General features: G+C 31.6%; 1 protein-coding gene across 1 annotated transcript; it reads left to right on the forward strand.

Annotated features, from left to right (window-relative positions):
* The first annotated feature begins 1,994 nt into the window (after positions 1–1,994).
* Positions 1,995–17,787, forward strand: LOC139512366 (salivary peroxidase/catechol oxidase-like). Its single transcript, XM_071299946.1, has 14 exons — positions 1,995–2,052; positions 4,519–4,556; positions 6,389–6,428; positions 6,831–6,974; positions 7,718–7,894; positions 9,189–9,228; positions 10,125–10,234; positions 11,122–11,223; positions 13,355–13,447; positions 14,212–14,704; positions 15,512–15,712; positions 16,535–16,701; positions 16,986–17,094; positions 17,610–17,787. The coding sequence occupies exons 2-14, from the start codon at positions 4,524–4,526 to the stop codon at positions 17,722–17,724; spliced, it is 1,824 nt and encodes a 607-aa protein (XP_071156047.1). The 5' UTR covers positions 1,995–2,052; positions 4,519–4,523; the 3' UTR covers positions 17,725–17,787.
* Positions 17,788–22,407: the final 4,620 nt, after the last annotated feature.

Genomic DNA, 22,407 nt, shown 5'->3' on the forward strand with positions numbered 1-22,407 from the left:
ACAAATCTGGTTCAAAATGTTAAGGTAATAACAGGTGTCAAACTATGTTGCATGTTTGATTTTCTAATGAAAACTTAGTACACTTTGTTATTTATAAAATTTAGCAGTCATATACTAATCAAAAGAATTAGCAAGCTAACATCGATTGATTGTTGGTTGCTTAAAGACCAGTGGCAAATATTTCATGCATATTCAGAATTAAGGAATTAAGGCGAAAATGAGGGTATATTGGATAGGGACAGAAATTCAGCCTTGCAACAGGTCACCAACGGTTCCCTAAGAGTTGTTGCAAGGGTTCTTAACAGGCAACAGCGGGAATTGGGTAACAACCAAGAGGATAGAAAAAAATAAGCTAGTTTAGAATTCCGTCAATTTTAACCATTTCTACGATTTTGATGAGGTTATGGCTCATGAAACAATTTTCTAACAAAGTAGTGCTTTAAATTTTTATGCCAACATGAAACAAACAAAGACAAGACTTTGTGGTATTATCTAAAACCGTGGACTAAGTACCAGAAAATTTCGAGGTCGATCGCCGTCCGACGTCCTGCTAGCCAGATTTTCAACTGTTTTTCAGTCCCCTTTTCCTGACAAATTCTATTATAATGATAGTGTCACTTCAAAATTATTGAAATTACCTACCAAAAAGATGTTTTCTAAAGAATATTGGCCAAAGCAGTTATTTTGAATATGCAAAATAAGCTACATAGCAAAAGAAATCAAAACATAGGTGCTGTTTACTCCTTTCAGATGCGTACCCCTATAGGATGTTTTGAAAGAAAGAAAAACATGCTACGTTAACCTAATCATCTTTAACATTTGCATATGTCTTTATACTACTTGGTTTTGAGGAAAGTGAAAAATATATTGAAAATTATGGGGAAATAAATATGTCTTTGTGTTTCGTAATAATTTGGTATGCTTTTTGAAATTTTATATGAAAAATAAAAATGTGGTATGATTGCCAATGAGACAACCCTAAACAACAGACCAAATGGCACCGAAATTAACAACTATAGGGGGGAATTGAATTCGTCTTGATGAAAAATGATTAGTTTGGTATATATTCAAAAGAAAAAATAGTTTTATATGTTTTGGAGTTTAGTGTGACGTACATTTGCACTGAACTAGTACACCATTTGGGGGGAGGGGGCAGCTTAAGACCATCTTTGGGTATGGGATTTTATCGCTGCGTTTAAGACCTATTGGTGGCCACCGGCTGTTGTCTGCTCTTTGTTCGTGTGGTTGTCTTTCTGACATATTTCCTATTTCAATTCCCCATTTTTTAGTACACATTTTGGATTAGGGCAAGAACAAGGCCGCCTTTGGAAGAAAACCTTGCAATAACAAAACCATTTTAAGAAGAAAAAAAGACATTTAACGACGCAAATTTACAAGTATTAAAAGTACTAAAAATCGGTCAGGTAAAATAACGGCATCGTTTATGACTTAAATTGAAGTTGAAATAAATTGCATTATCTGAACCATGTTGGTGCAAAAATGTTATGATATAAATTTAAATGTTTTTGTTTAATTGATTAATAATTTAAATTGTTTGAAATTGTTTTATTGCCACCTATGACTGAAAATATTACAGCCTCGTCAGCTTATTTTGATGCAATTATCTGATTTCAAAAAGAAAAGTTTTGTGACATTTATTTCAATTTAAGTTTTATTCGATATGGTTTGCATTTGATTAATAATTTAAATTGTTTGAAATTGTTTTATTGCCACCTATGACTGAAAATATTACAGCCTCGTCAGCTTGTTTTGATGCATTTATCTGATTTCAAAATGAAAAGTTATGTGACATTTATTTCAATTTAAGTTTTTTTCGACAGTGTTCGCATTTGAACATGCATTTGATAAACGTTTTTGTTAAATCAAAAATATATCACAAATGCAGCGGAAATTTTCAAAGGACTATACATGTTTGAATTTCTAATAAAAATTTAATTAAAAAGTTAATAAGTAGTGATATATAAATCAACAGAATCAGCATCTTAACAGTCTCTTCGTGTGTATTGGTTGCAAGAAATTGCATTCACAAAGGTAAGTCGATAGAATAATTATTTTGACAAAATCTTTTAATGATCGTGTATTTCAAAATGTTTTCCCTCTTTTGATTAACAAGTCTCTGTCAATATGCAATAAATACTTTATCCGAAATTAACTTCATTGTATCTACTCCTCTCCTCTATGCCGTTCCTTTATGTTTTGTTTAGAAAATCACTCATCTCTTGTAATTGAAAATTAAGTGCATGCTGCTTTATAAGACATGACCCATATCCATCGAAATGGGGTTTCTCGTTGTAAAAGCCCGAACGGTTGTCAATAACTGTTTCAATTTATCTCTTTCGAACTTTTATGTGATTGTTTTCTCACCACCATTTATAATGCATTTCGTAATTTTTGTAATAAAAACATTTGGAACTGGCTAACATTAGTGTAAGAAATTTGTTGGTTATTTAGTAATCACTATATAAATATAACTCGGTAGTGTATAATCGCGTACGAGTCATTATCAAACAGCGTCTTAACGAAGCGGAATTGAGCATATATAGGCCCTTTAAAAATGAGCAACTAGTATCGCATTATTATAGTTAGTTTTCAATGGCCAAACAAAGTGTGGAAATTCAGTCAAACACAATAAACAGAAACCATATGATAGACAGTAACTGACGGTTACCACTGATGTATTCACTCCTGAATTTTGACAGGCACATATAGAATCTTACGGAGACATGCTTAGGTCGCTGAACCCCCCTTTTTACCCTAGGGAACTTATGTAATAGCGCAACATTAACTCAGATTTGGAAAAATCAGTCGTAAATTGCTTAACTAGTAAACAGTACTGTGTATGGGATACCTGAATCTGGCCTCAGGGTTTGGAATTTTCTCTATATATTATCAAAGATACCAGGATTATAATTTTATACGCCAGAAGCGCGTTTCTTCTACATAGGACTCATCAGTGACACTCAGATCAAAATAGTATAAGGCCAAACAAGAACAAAGTTGAAGAGCATTGAGGACCAAATATTTCAAAAAATGGTGCCAAAGACTGCTAAGGTAATTTATGCCTGGAAATGAAAATCCTTAGTTTTTCGAAAATTCAAAACCGTTTATGGCCTTTGATTAAATTCTGCTCTTTGGTCGGGTTGTTGTCTGTTTGACACATTCCCTAAAGGATTTACCCTAAATGAAAAAGACATTATTTAATCTGTTTAGGCTGAACAGCCCACCTGGTATTTCTAACTACTTTGTACCTTGGCAACTTTCAGCGCCGAAACATTTCGATGAAGGTTAATCCATCATAACTTGTTTAAATCTATGATTCACAAAAAACATATTTAAAACAAAAATATGTGGTTACTCCATACCATTTGCTGTGAATTGCTATCCGTGTTCTGTTCGATATGCATTGTTTTAATTTATACAAAACTGTATTAGGAAAGCAAATTTAATACATGCAAGATATAAATAATTATATGTAAGAAGGGTATAAAAACACCAAAAATATGTTGTTTTGTATCCAAAGAAAATTATACAAATAAGGTTCATCAGTAGGTTACCGATGTACAAATCTTGTAAATATATGTTGAATGATAGTAGTAAATTAAGTGAAAACTACTCACAATCGAAGACCCAATAAAACACATATGGGAGTTTATGCATAGACGCATCGTATCGCCCAGCCTTTTTGCGATGATGTTCAAAATGTTTGTGCAGTACGATTATAGTTGTACTTTCTCGTAACAATTCTCTGGAGTATTTTTTGTAGTGAGTACATAAATAAAGTTAAGAAGATACAAAAAACAGTTATTACAAAACCTTGAGTCAAAGAAAAACCACTGCACCAAAGCCTAAACAACATAAATATAATACTATAGATTTAACAACATAAACCCCAGTAAACACGTTCAAGTGCTACCAGAGTGTTAATTGTTTCTTGCCCATTTTTGTATGCATGAGATTTGTTTCTCAAGTAAATAATCGAATTGAAAATTTCATTGAATAATAAATGTATATTTTGTAAAACAGAAAGAGATAATCACTTGCATTTCTTTATTACGTGTTCATTTAAGAAAGATTTTGGAAGATGATACATCATCTAATAGCAAACATGAATTTTTTAAACAAAATATATAGTATTTGGATACAAAATATCTGATCATGGGTATTGTGGCTGTAACGATTTTTTTTAATATAATTTTAAGTTTTGTATTTACAGATGTGTATGGTTTATACTAAAAGTGTTATGAATGAGAACTAAACAGAATCTCAAACCAGTATTGATTCTAAAACGTATATTTACCAAATAACTGACCTCTTTACTTGTCATAAATATTCATGAAAAAATTGCCACTGACTATCAAGGTTACTACTCTGAGCATGTGCTGAAAAAAGAATCATATACCAGACATGATTTTTCCAAAGAATTTGCTGTTCAGGATATTGATGTTTATTTCATTGCTTAACCCCCCAAAAAATGTAGTTGATTATATTTATTTTCAGTTGAAATGTATCACATCACACTATTAGCTACTGTTTTGGTAAGTTTGTGTAACTGTTTAATGTTAAAGCCGAAGTTTAAACAAAACGCACAAATCTGCACAAAATTTTATTATTTGTTCTTCGATTTAGAAATAGTGTATAAATATATATCTCTAATTCTACGTCAATTTATCCCTTTCTGCACCCATTGTATAAAAAAAAATTTGATCAACGTGTGGTTCGTTTGATCTCAGTACTTCATTGGTTAAAATCCGATTTTGACGTCGAATGTTCTTGCTTTCCTCTGAAATTCCTATTGTGACGGCATGAAAAAAGGGGACCATGCCTGATGACGTCACATAGAAAGAACACATCATTTTTGCAGATCATTCGAAAAGAAGGAATAAGTTTGCCTTCATAATGTTAGAAAATCATTAGAAAAACAGATTCCACCACCAAATCTCGTATAATACGATATTTATCCACTCTCGACAGTTACATTTTAAATATTTAAAACGCTCGGGCAAGTCTCGCGTTTTAAATTTGAAAATTTAACTGTCTCGAGTGGATAAATATCGTATTACACTCGATGCAGTGGTAGAATCTATATAAATATATTATTCAGATTTAAATCAGATTTAAAATGTAAACACAAAGACAGTTGATTATGATCTTAACCTATTGCTTGTAAAATTTGAAAAGATGGCTTAACATCTAGATGTATGTCAACAACAAGAACAAGATAACTGACTCATGAAAAAAAACCAACTAAATATAACCGAATGAAACGTTATCGATAGATGTATATGCGCAGATATAAAAATTGCATCTATTATAAACGTTCTATCGAAAAATATAGATTTAAACCAAAAAACCGGGTATATCAGTCTTAATTATCATTATATTGCATTTATTATAAACGTACGCGTTCTATCGAAAGATATATATTTAAACCAAAAATCCGAGTAAATGAATCTTAAATATCATTGTAGACGAGTTTTTAAAACTCTTCTACGATTAATGTAATGAATACATAATGCAGTACAATGCACTGATCAAACAAAAGTTAAACATTTGCACACATGTGGTAATGATAAGATCGGATTAAACTAGAAGCATGAGTATTGACAATACGAAGTGCAAGATTAGAGTCAACAGTAATTTTGAAATGGTCATATATCATATAAATCCATTTCGAAAATACAATGAATAGTACAAAATGATGTAAATCGCATAACACATATTAGGGAATGACACTCAACAGGCTCATGGTGGTAAATTTTTATTAAGTCTCGATTTTAGTCGTTTTAACTAGCAGTAGTTTTTGGTCCAGGACCAAAAGATATTAAATTTTAGACATCATGATCTGCTTCAGACTAACAGTAAAGACCTTTTAAAAAGAAGGACATTCGGTTTGATGCGCGTGATGAATATAACATTTTGACAGAATAGTGATGTTAAATCTAATGTCTATTTTGATACTTGGTAAAGCGTGCCTGATACGACACTTGAAAAAAAGTAAAGGCAAAGTATTTTTTTCAAAAATTTCAACTCGACAGAAAAGCAAGCTACAATCGATCAGTCATTATCAAAGATAATATCATAATTGAAGCCAATTTTATTGTATCAGTAGTATCCTTAATCTGAAGTTCACTTGAATACATGGGATACAAACACTCATTGAAATTGTAGCTATTGAGTGACAGAATAGCATTTGGAAAAACATCAAAAGTTTCATTTCATTAATGTTTTCAAAATTAAAGTTTTGAATTGACAACTAGAATATTCAAATTATTTGACAAATTTTCATTTATTTTACTTGTAACTTTTATTTTGACGTATCAGTTTTGCTACTTTTTGCATTGCTCAGTGATATATTTAAACGTTGTAGATTATTATCGATACCGCCAGCTCGGTCCACCATCACAAAGGTATACATATTTTCCTTCAGTAATGTTTCAAACAAGTATTTTTCATTTGCTTTCACTTTTTTATTTTTATTTCTTGTTTTAATGTTGTAAATTGGAGTTTCCGGATTCGTTCCAATATGGTGTCGATCAACAAATGTAAAAGCATGCAAACAAAATAACGAATAAGCATTGGCTGATCTGCACGGACGGAATTCCATTTATAAATTTATGTTTATTTTTATTCTGTCTTATCCAGTTTTTAGATATATTTTTTGTTTTCCAAGTTTCTCTTTGGAAGTGAGGGTGATGTGATATAAATTAATATTTGTATCGTCTTCCCTTTCATCCATATTACATGTATAATAATTTATTCTTTTATGTTGGTTTCATTTGTATTTATCTGGTGTTTGTTTGAACTTATAGAAACTCGTTGCCCAAATAATCTGCGATACAGATCAGTTGATGGGTCTTGTAACAATTTACGTCATCCAACTTGGGGACAGGCTGGAACAGCACAGAGAAGACTTAAGGATGTAAATGGAATACCGATGGTATCATACGAGGACGGTTAGAGTCTAACTTTTATTATATTTAGAATGCATATACATATATATTAATAAGTTCGAATTCGAATATTTATGAAAAATGATAAACATCCTTTTTATTCGACAATTTTGATTGACAAACAGCCATTATAAGGTTTTTAAAGTTATATCTTAATGCAGAATGCAAGGCTTCTTTTTGTAAAGGTGTTAGCTGTTATGACATAAACGGTACCAATTGTTAAGCACCAGATGTGCATTTCAACAAATAATGTCTTTTCAGTGATGATCGAGACCAAAATGTTTGAACATCCAAAGTTTAATACAAAGGTTGAACAACGGTTCAAACCAAAATGTTTAGCCAAATCATAACAAGGATTGAGATTTATATACGAGAGTATTTCATTGATCGATTTGTTTTTTTACGTGCATACCTGAGCACAATCATCGCTTCGACAACTGTGTAGGATTACAAGAAAGAAGATAATTCAATTCAAATGATTTCGAAATGGAGTACAAAGACCGGTATACAAAACAGAACATACTAAATAATACATAATAAATTGTTGTTATATCACAATCGTTGAAAAAAGAACGAGCTGAAGATTACAAGTTGGACATATCCGTGATAAGATGTACCAAAATATCCTATAACGTTCAACCAAATCACAAGTACCGATGACATGCAAACTAGTTGATTTCATTCCGTTTTTTAAATTTGAATGTATATTAAAACGGAAATTGTATAGCTTGTGTCCCAATTTTTAGGAAAAAGCTTGCCAAGAGGTTTTCCGAATAGACTTCCCGATCCCCGACTTGTCAGTAATGTAGTTTCAGATCCTGCATTAGGACCATATAATCAGTTTGATAAAATCAGGACAGGGCAACACATGGCTTTCGGGCAATTACTGGCACACGATTTCATAGAAACGGATATACCTTCAGGTATTTTTCAATTGATTTGTCTTAAGAATTTTTTATAATTGTTTATTTATAAGAATTAAAAAGAAGCATATATCATACAAAAAATTATGGCAAAGAATATCAAATCCAAGTAAATAAACTCATCATAGATTACAGGACTAAATTTAGTATATACGCCAGACGCGCGTTTCGTCTACAAAAGACTCATCAGTGACGCTCGAATTCAAAAAAAATTAAAAAGGCCAAATAAAGTACAAAGTTGAAGAGCTTTGAGGACCAAAATTCCTAAACGTTTTGCCAAATACAGCGTAATTGATCTTTTGTAATTAATTAGAAACAAATTTGTTGCATGAAAAACGATATTATAGCTATTATTCGTTTGTTTTTTCTGTCCTATATTTTCTCCCATTGATCTGTTTATTTATTTTAACCCTGTCGTGAAATGTTGTAATTTTGATGTTATAATAAACACTGACATTAAAGCGGGAGGTTTGGCATTCCACAAAACCAGGTTCAACCCACCATTTTTTGATAAAATATCCTGTACGTAGTCAGGAAAATGGCCATTGTTACATTATACATGTAGTTCGTTTCTCTGTGTGTTACGTTGCGTTGTTGCGTCTCTGTTGTGTCGTAGTTCTCTTATATTTGATACGTTTCCCTCAGTTCTAGTTTTTTACCCAGATTTGTTTTTTCCTCTATCGATTTATGAATTTTGAACAGCGGTATACTACTGTTGCCTTTATCTATACAACCTGATAATTGTCATTTAAATGGATGCTCATATGCATACTGAATATAAATGACAGTTCGTTAAAATATATTGAAAAAGAAAGTGTCCTGTCTTGCACATTATGAAAATAGAGTTCTACTTTGAATATAAAAACAATGACAATCGAAAAATGTTCTCTGTACCAAAAAGTAAATGAAATATACATTATATACTGTCCTAAGTCAGGAATTTGATGTACAGTAGTTGTCGTTTGTTTATGTAATTTATACGTGTTTCCCGTTTCTTGTTTTTTATGTAGATTAGACTGTTGGTTTTCCCGTTTAAATGGTTTTACACTAGTAATTTTGGGGCCCTTTATAGCTTGTTGTTCGGTGTGAGCCAAGGCTCCGTGTTGAAGGCCGTACATTGACCTATAATGGTTTACTTTTTTTTTAAATGTTATTTGGATGGAGGGTTGTCTCATTGGCACTCACACCACATCTTCCTATATCTATAGGACATCTTTTTAATTTCATACGCACCTGCAGCAGACATTTATAAAAATGTATCATATAAATAAAGTGATTAATATTATTTCCACAGGAATTGACTGTTGTGATAGATCAGATCCAAACTTTGGCAAGTATGACATAGATACTACCTATCTGTTTCATTTTGAAATGTATTGTTTTTATAGACCAAACTTACTAAGGACATTTTTACCACGTGTTAGATTGTGGTATGTCATTACGTCGTCTGATCTTTTAATTATGGTACGTGTCTTATTCCTGATTGTTTCTGTTTTGCTGAGTGTGAATTCGCATTGCTATAAGACGTTTCTGTTGTGTTTTAGTTCTCCTCTAATATTTGATGTGTTTCCGCCAGTTTTAGTTTGTAACCCGGATTTGTTTTTTTTTTCTCAATGGATTTATGAATTTCGAACAGCGGTATACCACTGTTGCATGTCAATGTTTCATTTCATATTAGTAAGGAATACACTTCTCTTATCTGATAACAAGAGACCATATGACATTATTCATTCTTTAGTGAAATAATCCATCAGTCTTTAACAGAAAAAAAACGGACAAGATAATCTGTCGTTCACGGACTTTTGAATGTTAATGACCAGTGGTGCGTGGTTTCTTTGTTTAGGGTGGTGTTAATTCTATATTAAAGTTGATGAATTGTTAATCATATGTTTTTGTTAATGATAAAATTATCGAAAACTTTATTTTTTTATTTATTTACTGAATAATTGCACTTAAATGAATGCAGTGACTTATAGTTATCATTATGACTGGTATTCACTCTTTCCTATTGAAATTGTACAATAGCGCTAGTTTCCTTTGAAATATGAGTTCAATAAAGCTAAGTTATTAATATGCGAGTTGTTAAGACCATCAACTGTTCTCTGAGCATTTTTTTTTATTATTATAATCATTATTGAAATATAATCAATAATGATTTTAATAAAAAGGAATAGCTCACTGAAATATTTGATGTCTTTGCTAAGCATGTTCTTTGTTTTCCTTTGTCTAGCCCTGATGTATGTTTTCCTTTCGATATTTGTTATGGGGATGCACGATTTCCACCAGGATGTAAAAACTTTATAAGAGCAAAACCTGCAACAGAAGATCCATATTTGCCTTGTAAGTTATTTTTCAGTCTTCATATGCTTTTTTAAAACACTTAACACACAAATTGTGATAAACAATTTTCAATCATGTCAACCGATTAACACCGCACAAAACCAAAACACTTTTTACTTTATAAATACTATACCATGACGAGAATACTACTACTTAGTGTGATACTGTCCAGACATTTATTTCAAATACTGAGAGGTTTTGATAAAGGTGCGAAAAAATATATCCAAAAAATCATTTTTATTAACTGAGAATACATTTTTATTTGACATGTCAGTGAAGAAACATTCACTACTATGCGGAATATGAATGCGTTTCAAAAACCAACAGTGCACGTTACTAAGCGTTTGAATATCATGCATTTTTTAAATTATCATAGTTGAGTTCAGCTCATCATAATTGGCTATCCTGAAACGGCATCCATTCAGCGTGAAAAATTCCAGCAAAATTGAAACAACAAAAAAATAACAGGATTTTATTTTTGTATCTATCAATAAATCCGAGAATGAAATCAAACACGTAAAACGAGTAAGTCTTTCTTTTTCCACTAGTTTATTCTTCTGTCTTTAACATAACATTGCTAAATTTGTTTGTTCAAGGATTATAATTTACCACACAACAAAATAAATGAATGATAAAATCTACATACATTTGTTCTTGAAAAACAGGGTAGAATTCTTAATTTTGTTTATACAAATTAGTCTTATCCCTAAGATTTGACAACTTAAGCATATTTTGTTTTAATATTTCACAATAAAATGTGAAATCAAAATTAGTGTGCAGACCAAGTATATCATCTATAAGAGTTTTTGTTTGCTCGTTAACTTTCTAAATGTTCATAAAGAGCATCAAAACAATCAATATTTTATCAAAGGTATTTCAATTTGCAGCTTTTTGGGAGCAGACAAATCTACTCTCCTCCTACATTGATGCCTCATTTTTGTATGGAAGCCAACGGAATTTGACTTTAGAGCTTAGAGTACCTGACAGCTGTAAGTAATTAATGTGTAGATATACTTATATATTTTTTTTATTTTTTTTATTTTATGTCAACTTTTCTTAATCTTTCAATTTTCAATGATTCGTTTTGTGGTTTTTGTATGAAAACTATGTTTTTTGTGGTATAATTCTTCCATAATTACCTGAGAAATAAACATACGGATATTAATTTACTTACCAATACTGACTTTGCAATTATAATGAAACATCTAGATGACGGATATACACCCAATCTCAAATACGCCATCTCATGCTTTACGTTACCTGTACATACATCAGTTTTATTTTTGCGTCTAAAAGTTCAGACATAAAAAAAAAAATCATAGCCTTTTTTTCAAATTAAACTATCATAAGCGACTTCTAACAATATTTTTTTCCATTCTGGGGGTGAAGAAATTTCAAGATGCAAAAGATACCGAAGAAAATATTAGTAAATTATTTGATTAACAAGAAGACAAGTTTACTGCAACGGAAATAAAGTTTCAATGCCAGAATATGAAAACCATATTACGGTCAAAATTGAGGCATTCAGTAATGTTTTCAGACAATTAAACCGTTTTACAGTACTATTCAGAGGCGAATTCCGAAATATTTTAGGAGTGTGTCACAAAAATGAACATTCAAAATACGACTATTTTTTTTTATTGATATTAAGGTTATTAAGATATTAAGAAAACACAGAAAAACAAACATGATAATGTTCCCAGGTTAAAGTTGCGGCTGTGTCAGTTTAAAAAAAGAGTAGAGGTTATGTTCATATCACGCTACCTTGTATACGTCCAAAATATGCATTCCATTTACCTAAATGTCATCCTTTATTATTCTCATTATCACGTGAGCAAAAGTGTAAACGAGTATTTCAAAGTCTAAATGTGCATCCTTTTGCAACGATAACTGCTTATTCATTTGGTCATTCCTTGTCTCGTCTTGCATGCAAAATTCATTTCTTGAACCTGAACTTACTATATTTCAACTCTAGCTCTTTTTTTCGAAACTAATCACCACCATGTAGACAAACTTTGTAATACCAAAGATGCTAGGATGATAAAAGTTGTTTCATGTCTTTAGTTGTTTACTTTCGCAATATATTTCTAGTTTCTAGTATTCTGTCGAATATAAAACGATAGATTTACTTGCGAAGAAATCCCTTTTGTCTTAACAAAACGAAGTTATACAATTCAAGAACAATTTTGGAATTTCGAGGCATTACATGCTGGTTCTATTATGATTCGTTGGTAAATAGCCTTGGGCATATTTGTTATTTTTTCTTATGAATAGGGTTAGAATTGTCAAAACAGGTAAAATAAGTTACATTGAAGTTTATAACGTTGGTTGGTTAAATTGTGCAGACTGTAATCAGAACGCATGCAGACTATAATCACGACGCATGCAGACTATAATCAGAACGCATGAAAAATCATTAAGACTTTGGTAGTAATAGTACACGATAAAAGTTCGGAAAAAATTAAATGTTACGTTTAAACATTTAGAATAAAGGTTTATAAGAATAATGATTGAATCATGTTTTGAGAGCAAAACAATTCATTCAGAAAAATTAAGATTACATCGACATGATGAATCGATCATTGTGTTGCACAATTAATTATTCAACATATGTAATTCAGTTGAATTATACCTTGGTACACAACATTTTGTAATAGTTTTGAAGGTCTGTCTAAGATTTAAGACAAAGAAAACAGCAGTTACAGTTGTGCCTTTGTATTTTCTGTGGGTTTTTTTTACTAATCATGTCCATATCCTTTTTTTTCTATTATTTTATGACCACTCACCTTGTCCCAATTGTATGGTAAAAAAATTACGTAAAAGAGAGACGAAAGATACCAAATAGACATAAAAATTCATAAGTAGAAAAAAAAACTGACAACGCCATGGCAAAAAACAGACAAAGACACTTTACACGTATTTTTGTGGTTTTACTTTTTACAATATACAAATCACAACACAAAAAATCTAAAGTTTGATCAACACGAAATCCACCGAAATCCAGGGAAGAGGGGGGAGGATCTCAGGTGATTCGGTTAAATATGTTAATTTAACATGTAGATTATCATTTTTGGATTAACATTCTTAACCTTGTTCAGTTTATCTGTGCTTACTTTCCAGTTTTAATGAAGACAGACCCTGGAAATCTTTTACCAACACAGAATGGAGGAAAGTGTTTAAAGATATCAAAACGGGATAGATGTCCACTTGCAGGTAACAGTAAAGCTGAATACTGTCATGTAATGCAATTCAGACAATTCATCATAATAAAAGAATCTGTCAGCTTTATTTGTATAGCTAAGCTTATTGTCCTTATTTTTGGTTAACTTGCTTCAGATCTTTTAGTAACTTCATCTCATTTAACGTCAATACTTGTCGCATGGATATTCTGTAAAAATATTCCAGCCGCATGCATGATACAATTTATTAACCTTTAACCCTATTAATCCAAATTTGAAACAATTCAGACGAGAAAACATCCTTCAACAAACATAATTAAGTATGAATGTTTGTGAGAAATTTCTTAATTATTTACCTTTTGGAGCCTAGTGACTGATTTGGTCTTTGATACTTATGTTTTTTCTCTCAATAAGATGAATATCAAGAGTTATCTATCGTATATCATTGTGTTTTTATTTTCTATTTCAAGCGTAAAATTAATTGAAAGCGAATCGTACCTCTTTCCATTCAAAAATAGTTCGTGTGGTGATCCAATCATTTTATATATTTATTTATCGCATTACAGTTAAAACGGAGAAAGTTAATATGGCTGCTAGATACCATTCGTACGTAGTTTGTTTTCGAGGTTAATGATAGTATTCATGTCTTTTAATATTTGCCGTAAACGATTGGTTTGTGTGGACTTTTGTTCTGTCCAATATTTTTTGTCATTCTTAAATTACTATTTATGGATTATTTCTAATTATTTCCCCAAAACGTTATATATTTGAAGTTCTAAGTCAACAAAACTTTTTCAGGCGATAGACGAAATAATGAAGCACCAAATCTGGGTTTAAACCATTTGCTTTTTGTGAGGGAGCATAACCGATTATCTACGAAACTTCACGAGCTAAATCCATGTTGGAGTAATGAAACGGTTTTCCAAGAAACTCGTCGTATTATCATAGCGCAAGTTCAGCATATTACATATAACCATTTTCTACCACTTGTTGTTGACCATGATACAATGAGACGATATAAGTTATACTCTAAAACAAATGGTTTTGATAATGTGTATGATGATAGTGTTGATGCATCTATTCTCAACAGTTTTGGAATAGCTCCATGGCGTTATGGACATTCGCAAATAATGGCTGAACAATCAGAATTACAAAGTGACTATAGAACTGTATTCGAACATAAATTAGAAGACAATTTACAAAGTCCTCATTTATGGCAACGCAGTTATGGAAAACATGTTACAAGTCTTACAAGATGGTTGGCAACGAAACCAGCACTAAAAATTGACAAGTAAGTATGTTCATATATGTCATATATGTGACATTGTAAGTGTAGTATACGGTTGGAAAAATGTTTGCAACCATAATCACCAATGGAAACAACTTCTGAAATACTTCAAACAAAGACCTTGTTTGCCATCTTCGGTACCCATATGGCATATCAAACAAGAACTGTATTCGAAAGCCATATTACCATTGATTGTATTCCTAAAATACCTTATTCAACTAAGCTATCATTAATAATGTTTGAAACATGGCCTTTTTCGCCAACTACGTCATCGTTATTTATTTATAAAAAGTTTGCTACCGAGGCAGAGCAAACATCAAATTCCCTCACAAAATATTTACACATAAAATATATACGTCCAGACAAAGAACACACACACTGTTGATACAAATATCGAGACCATGCATTTTGTAAATTGTGTTTTTTTTTTATACTTTTGTCGATATTCCTTTTCAGTATGTTATAAGTCAAATAGGGAATTTGAGTCAATCGATGAACATGAATTTGACTGGTTATGACCTTTTAACATTTGTGAATATTTATTCTTATTCTTAACAGATGTTTGTATATGTGGTTCAAACTATTAAACTTGCGTTGAAGGTCAACTTAAAAAACAACTAGGTTCACGTCTGCCATGTTTGTTTTAGGAAAATTGTTTTGTTATAAATCAGGCCTTTGGCTTTATTAATTGTATTGTTTTCTATTTTTCATGTCGGGACCTTTTATAGCCGATTTTACTTAATGTTTTTTTTCTCTTTTTTTCACCTGTTTTAAAGGTTTAACAAATACATGAAATCTATGTTCTTTCAGTTTCCTAGTTGAAGGAATACGTGACAAACTATTCTTCATCACGTCACCACCAGGTTCAGATCTGTACTCTTTAAATATTCAACGAGGACGTGATCAAGGTGTTCCTGCTTACAATGAATGGAGGAAATTCTGTGGACTGAGAAAATTCAGAAGTTTTGACGACTTTGAAAAATTTGGCTCAAATCTTGCAGCAGTTTATGAGTAAGCTCAACTTTATTATTAATAAGTGGTTTTTAATGTTGATTTTGATATTAAGTTAAAAGTGAAACTATGGAATTTTACTCCAAATATCATTAAACTTAAAGCTATTGTGACCTCTATCATATGTTATACAGATGGTACACCACACACTACACACACTTGTTTGAGGATCTCAATATTAATGATTTAAAGTCAAATGAAAGTCTTTTTTCTCCAATAATTGATGACCTGAAATATAATTACCAAAGTGTCGAAATATCAATTGTTACTTACTGATAAAATAATTATGTAATAATTTTGACGTGGACGCCATCATCACACTTTCTACAAATACCAAATCACAATCGTAGGTGGGTATATTCAATTTCAACCAAAGATGAAGAACTGGATGTTCCCATATAATACTGAATAACCAAATTACATGAGTGATTTTAAAAACCACGTCAGTCTGTTGAATCTGCCATATTTTCTATGAAACCTTTTTGCGCCAAATTATAAACATCTATCTTATCAGCATTTGCACATTACTGAAATGTATTTCTGTTCCAACTATTGCCTGCCATGACGGTAGCAATAGTACAGCTAGATTTTCATTCCATTCGGATCTACTAAAGTTATTTCTGATTTTATAGGGTTCAATATTGCTTAACAGAAAAATAAATAAATCTTTAAATATTGTACATGTATTTGTTGATTTAAATAAAATTGTCGCTGGTAACTACTAAATTTATGTCATTTAATTTCAATAAAGAACACAGCAGTGCAAAAAAACTCGAGCACGACAACCATAAAATAAATCTAAATCAATTTTATGGTTTTTAGATCAGTAGATGATGTTGATTTGTTTATTGGTGGTCTTTTAGAAGAAGGCGAGAACGGTAGTGTTGGACCTACTTTTTCATGTATTATTGGCATTCAGTTTGAACGTTTCAAAGTTGGAGACCGGTACTGGTATGAATCATCTGATCTGGATTTTGCATTCACAAAAGGTATATTTCATATTTCAGTATTTGATTGAAAAAGAGATGAAGTGTATTTTTACGATCAAGGAATTTCTACTTACATGTAACACTTAAAAGGGTAGTTTTCAGTTCTTCAATCTTGATTTTTGTTATTTCTAAAAATGTCACAAATGTATAAGTAACTCATTTGAGCAATTTGTTATGTAAACACTTGTATAACATAAATGATATAGATATATATTTATACATACAAATCTTAAAAAAAGGCCAGCGGATAACTTCTTTCATTTTTGAATGTTTTTAATTTTTAGATCAGCTGAATTCTATAAAATCCGCTTCATCATTGTCCAAAATATACTGCACAAACTTTGGATTGAATGATATACAAGACGATATTTTCAAGATTCCATGTTCAAAGAAGTAAGTATGTTCATAAAACAATAATGCACAGAACTGGTTTCGTTTGCAAATTTATATGAATGCGATGTTAACATTCAAATCTATGTGCGATATATGTAAAACAAGGGTCACGTGTATGAAATTTTCTGTTACCATTTTTCAATTCCCACAGCGGAGAACTTATTGACGATGCTGGTGCATAGAGAAACTTGGAACTGTGAAGCTAAAATTAATGTATAGTATGACCGTGTTGGATTTTTTTTTAAATGTTCATTGTTCAATATTTTCAGTTTTTTTAATCATCGGTTTCAGTCATACTGCATATTAAAATTCTCAACAAAACATATAAACATAAACATGAATTTATCATATATACATATGACAGTTCTTTCTTAATAACTCATTTTTCACATATAGCTCTGAATGAAGCGTAATGTTTGATAAATAATAGAGTTACTGCTGCTGATGATACTATTCATACCGATCAATCATAACTATTATGACAATTATATATTTTTCATTATATTTTGTTTCAGTTCATTGTCTTACTGTAGAGACCTTCCTGATTTAGACCTGTATTTATGGGAGGACAAAACGTGTGCATGGACCACACATCCCAGTGGTAGTGGTAATGGTCCAATTGACTGCTGATCGATGATAATAACTCAAAGGAGGAGAATGAATGATTAAAAAAACACATTATCTTGCTTTTAATTCACTTGTTGTTTTCAATTTATATCGAAACTGCAATAAATTCATTAGAATGGATCGTTTAAATATGTAATGATAATTTTCAATACGTTGATCAATAAAGTCGAAAGTAGCAGACCGTTGTTCAAAAGTGACATTGAGAAGGCTAAATTATAACCAAGAAATAAAATTAAGAGAGATACCAAGGGATCTACCCGGTCTCTTAAAACAGTATCTTACAATTATAGGCTGGTTATTGAAGATATTATAATACTTCTCCAGATTTTAACTCTGTCAAATTCCTGTTTCGAAATAATCATTGACCTTTCTTTCACCTTTTAAACAAAGATTTACGTGCTGTGCAACAATAATTTGAATCTGATAAAATGCGAGACTTATTGTTGCGATCTACAAACCTCAATTTCATCAAAGATCGTGTTGGGGCGTTACCATCGGATGAAACATGTGTATGTATTGTGTTGTTATTATAATGGTGGTCGGTGGGATTTACATACTAGAGAATAATAGAGAGAGAAAATATTTGCTGCTAAAATATAAACTAGAGGCTCTTAAGAGCCTGTGTCAGTCACCTTGGTCTTTGTGAATATTAAACAAATTACACAGATGGATTCATGACAAAATTGTGTTTTGGTGATGGTGATGCGTTTGTAGATCTTAATTTACTGAACATTCTTGCTACTTACAATTTTCTCTATCTATAATTAACTTGGCCCTTTTGTTACAGAGGAAAATATTTTGTAAAAATTTACAAAAATTTACCAAATTAATAAAAATTGTTAAAAATTGACTAGAAAGGGCAATAATAAAATCAACGGTACCAAGTTTGTTGCACCAGATGCGCATTTCGACAATACATGTCTCTTCAGTGATGCTCGTGGCCAAAATATTTGAAATCCAAAGCTTATATAAAAGATGAAGAGCTATAATCCAAAAGGTCCAAAAAGTATAGCCAAATTCGTGAAAGGAATCAGAGCTTTGCATGAGGGAGATACATTCCTTAATTTATAATAATTTCTAATATTTTGTAACAGCAAATTTTAATAACACAAAAAATCCGTATTTTCATGCCAGTACCGAAGTACTGGCTACTGGGCTGGTGATACCCTCGGGGACTAATAGTCCACCAGCAGAGGCATCGACCCAGTGGTAGTAATAAAATCAACGGTACCAAGTTTGTTGCACCAGATGCGCATTTCGACAATACATGTCTCTTCAGTGATGCTCGTGGCCAAAATATTTGAAATCCAAAGCTTATATAAAAGATGAAGAGCTATAATCCAAAAGGTCCAAAAAGTATAGCCAAATTCGTGAAAGGAATCAGAGCTTTGCATGAGGGAGATACATTCCTTAATTTATAATAATTTCTAATATTTTGTAACAGCAAATTTTAATAACACAAAAAATCCGTATTTTCATGCCAGTACCGAAGTACTGGCTACTGGGCTGGTGATACCCTCGGGGACTAATAGTCCACCAGCAGAGGCATCGACCCAGTGGTAGTAATAAAATCAACGGTACCAAGTTTGTTGCACCAGATGCGCATTTCGACAATACATGTCTCTTCAGTGAGGCTCGTGGCCAAAATATTTGAAATCCAAAGCTTATATAAAAGATGAAGAGCTATAATCCAAAAGGTCCAAAAAGTATAGCCAAATTCGTGAAAGGAATCAGAGCTTTGCATGAGGGAGATACATTCCTTAATTTATAATAATTTCTAATATTTTGTAACAGCAAATTTTAATAACACAAAAAATCCGTATTTTCATGCCAGTACCGAAGTACTGGCTACTGGGCTGGTGATACCCTCGGGGACTAATAGTCCACCAGCAGAGGCATCGACCCAGTGGTAGTAATAAAATCAACGGTACCAAGTTTGTTGCACCAGATGCGCATTTCGACAATACATGTCTCTTCAGTGATGCTCGTGGCCAAAATATTTGAAATCCAAAGCTTATATAAAAGATGAAGAGCTATAATCCAAAAGGTCCAAAAAGTATAGCCAAATTCGTGAAAGGAATCAGAGCTTTGCATGAGGGCAATAACTCACTTCAGGGGTCAAATGACCATTTTGATCATGTTGCCTTATTTGTAGATCTTATTTACTGAATATTATTGCTGTTCGCAGTTTACCTCTATCTATAAAAATATTCAAGATAATAACCAAAAATGGCAAAATTTTCCTTAAAATTACCAATTTAGGGGCAGCAACCCAACAATGGGCTCTCCGATTCATCTGAAAATTTCAGAGCATATAGATCTTGACCTGATAAACAATTTTACCCCCATGTCAGATTTGCTCTAAATGCTTTGGTTTTAGAGATAGAAGCCAGAATCTACATTTTACTACTATGTTCTATTTTTAGCCATGGCGGCTATCTTGGTTGGTTGGCTGGGTCGACGGACACTTTTTTTTAAAAGAGATACCCCAATGATGATTATGGCCAAGTTTGATTTAATTTGGCCCAGTAGTTTCAGAGGAGAAGATTTCTGTAAAAGTTAACCCCGACGGAAAACGACGACGGACGATTCCGGACGCCGGACGCAAAAAAAGCTAAAGGTTAGCTAAAAATGAAAAAACATAGGGTACTAAAATGCCAAAAAATAGCGTATAAAAAGGTTCCAGAATGTAAAAAAAAGTAGACCAATGGAGGAAAAAATTATTTGAGAAAAATTGCCGAAGAATGCAGAAATGCAGTCTACTTAAAAAGATAAGATATTTAGATTAGTCAAATTCTTAGGCTAAAACAAGTAACCTTGTTAAATAATATGACCAGTTTTGTATACAATTTCTCCCAAAAAATGATTTGTGTAACAAATAATGAAAAGCTTAGTTACATCAAATCACTATTTTACGATATTTTTTCACATGTAACAAGTGTTACTTCGAAATAAGATATAATTAATGATTCATAATAAAATTTAATAAAGTTTTTGAACGAAGATAACTAATAGGTTTTTGTTACAGTTATTAATTAAAATCAAATTGTATCAGGTTGTCGTTTAATGTTTCAATGTCGCTTTAATCAATGGGGAAATGATTATATACATCATCCCCTGTTAATCCTCCTATATTTTATGTCAGCGCTTGACCTTATGTTTTTCTTAATACTTAGAATATTTACTTCCGGGAATTTCAAATAAATACCAGTGCAACGTCACGTTCGTCAGTCTTTTGCTGTTTTCACATTTGGCTTGCAGCAAGGCTCAGCCCGGGGGTTCCTAGAGGTAAGAAGCAGCGCATTTAGCTGTATGTCTCGAAGTTTATATTATAAGTAATGGTCGTAGTTTAGAGGTAAGAAGCAGCGCAGAAGATAGCTGTATGCCTTGCATTCATATTGTCATTGTAATATTGAAGATAATCCCATTCGGCCCGTACGAAAATACAAGAGAAATAATATTATTTTAGTAGTTCCGCCCCGTATGTTAATTATATGTTGTTGCTCGAATATTGTACATGTATTGAAATATATCGACAGTTCTAGATGTTTAATAAACGTATCATTTTTACTATTGATTATTTATTCACGCTACCAAGAGAGAATAAAAAACTAAAAAACAGAATTGACAGCCGTATTTATTTATCCCTAGTTTAGTTACAAGTTTTGTGACTTTATTCGTATTTGCTGGCTTTATACCTATACAAACGCATAGCAAGAAGCAATAATTACGACAATATACAAGACATTAAACGAAAAACGAGTTTTTAACCAAATGGCTTTTCAGTGTATAAATATTGATTAAGCTATTTTATGTACAAACATCTTCATTAAGAGTACAAAGTTTGTCTGCATTTACTAAATGATATCAATGCAGCTATTTTGTTTTTCCTTTGATACAGGTAGGATAAAGACATTTCCAAATATATATAAATTCAGCATGTAAGCCAGGTTGTTTTAGGTACAATGTATCACCTCTTGTGTAAACTGCATATAAGATACAACATCACCATATTACATGAAGTTGATTGGAAAAGGACTGTAAACATGCTGACTATAATATGTATATGTATAGTTATTTATATATGTTTCTTTCCTCAAAATGTAAACACACAAACTTGCATTGGGTAAATATATCATTGAAGCTTAAGCTGCTGAAATAGTTTCTTCAGTAAGCTATAAATGATCACTTTTTATTGAATGGCTTTTGTTTAAAACTCTAGTTATAATGTTTTTGTAATGTAAATTATTTACGTCCTTCGGGCCCTTAAGGATGTATTCTTCTGACTTTTCAGTCTCGTTCAGTCTCGTTGAAATCTCGTTCTTGAATTATTTCCAAAACATGTTATACAAGTGGAAAATATCAATGAATTTTAAAAATATTATAATCAAACATAGCTCTGTGAAAAAATTGTGTATTTACAATGAATGGTTTTTGAGTAATCCAGTTTCAAATTTTACGACCAATCAAGTCAGTATGTTTAGCCAAAATTTCGAGAAAATGGGTGAGGGATACAAAATATGATTTTACAATAATCATGTACATCCCATATCATTTTGGTCTTTTCAAATTTCTCAGATATGTATTTTTTCAATCATTTATAACAAAAAAGTTATAATATTGATGCATTGTGTTCTTAAAACTGAGAAAAATCACAAAAACACAAATTTGACAGCATGGTAAATT

This window comes from Mytilus edulis, chromosome 2 (genome assembly GCF_963676685.1).
Source record: "Mytilus edulis chromosome 2, xbMytEdul2.2, whole genome shotgun sequence".
Taxonomy (NCBI): domain Eukaryota; kingdom Metazoa; phylum Mollusca; class Bivalvia; order Mytilida; family Mytilidae; genus Mytilus; species Mytilus edulis.

Excerpts from the sequence above, each read along its gene's own strand:
- LOC139512366 (XM_071299946.1), top strand. The coding sequence starts at position 4,524 with ATGTATCACATCACACTATTAGCTACTGTTTTG. Across the intron at positions 7,895-9,188 it reads AGAAACGGATATACCTTCAG|GAATTGACTGTTGTGATAGA; the intron begins GTATTTTTCAAT and ends TTATTTCCACAG. Across the intron at positions 13,448-14,211 it reads GGATAGATGTCCACTTGCAG|GCGATAGACGAAATAATGAA; the intron begins GTAACAGTAAAG and ends AAACTTTTTCAG.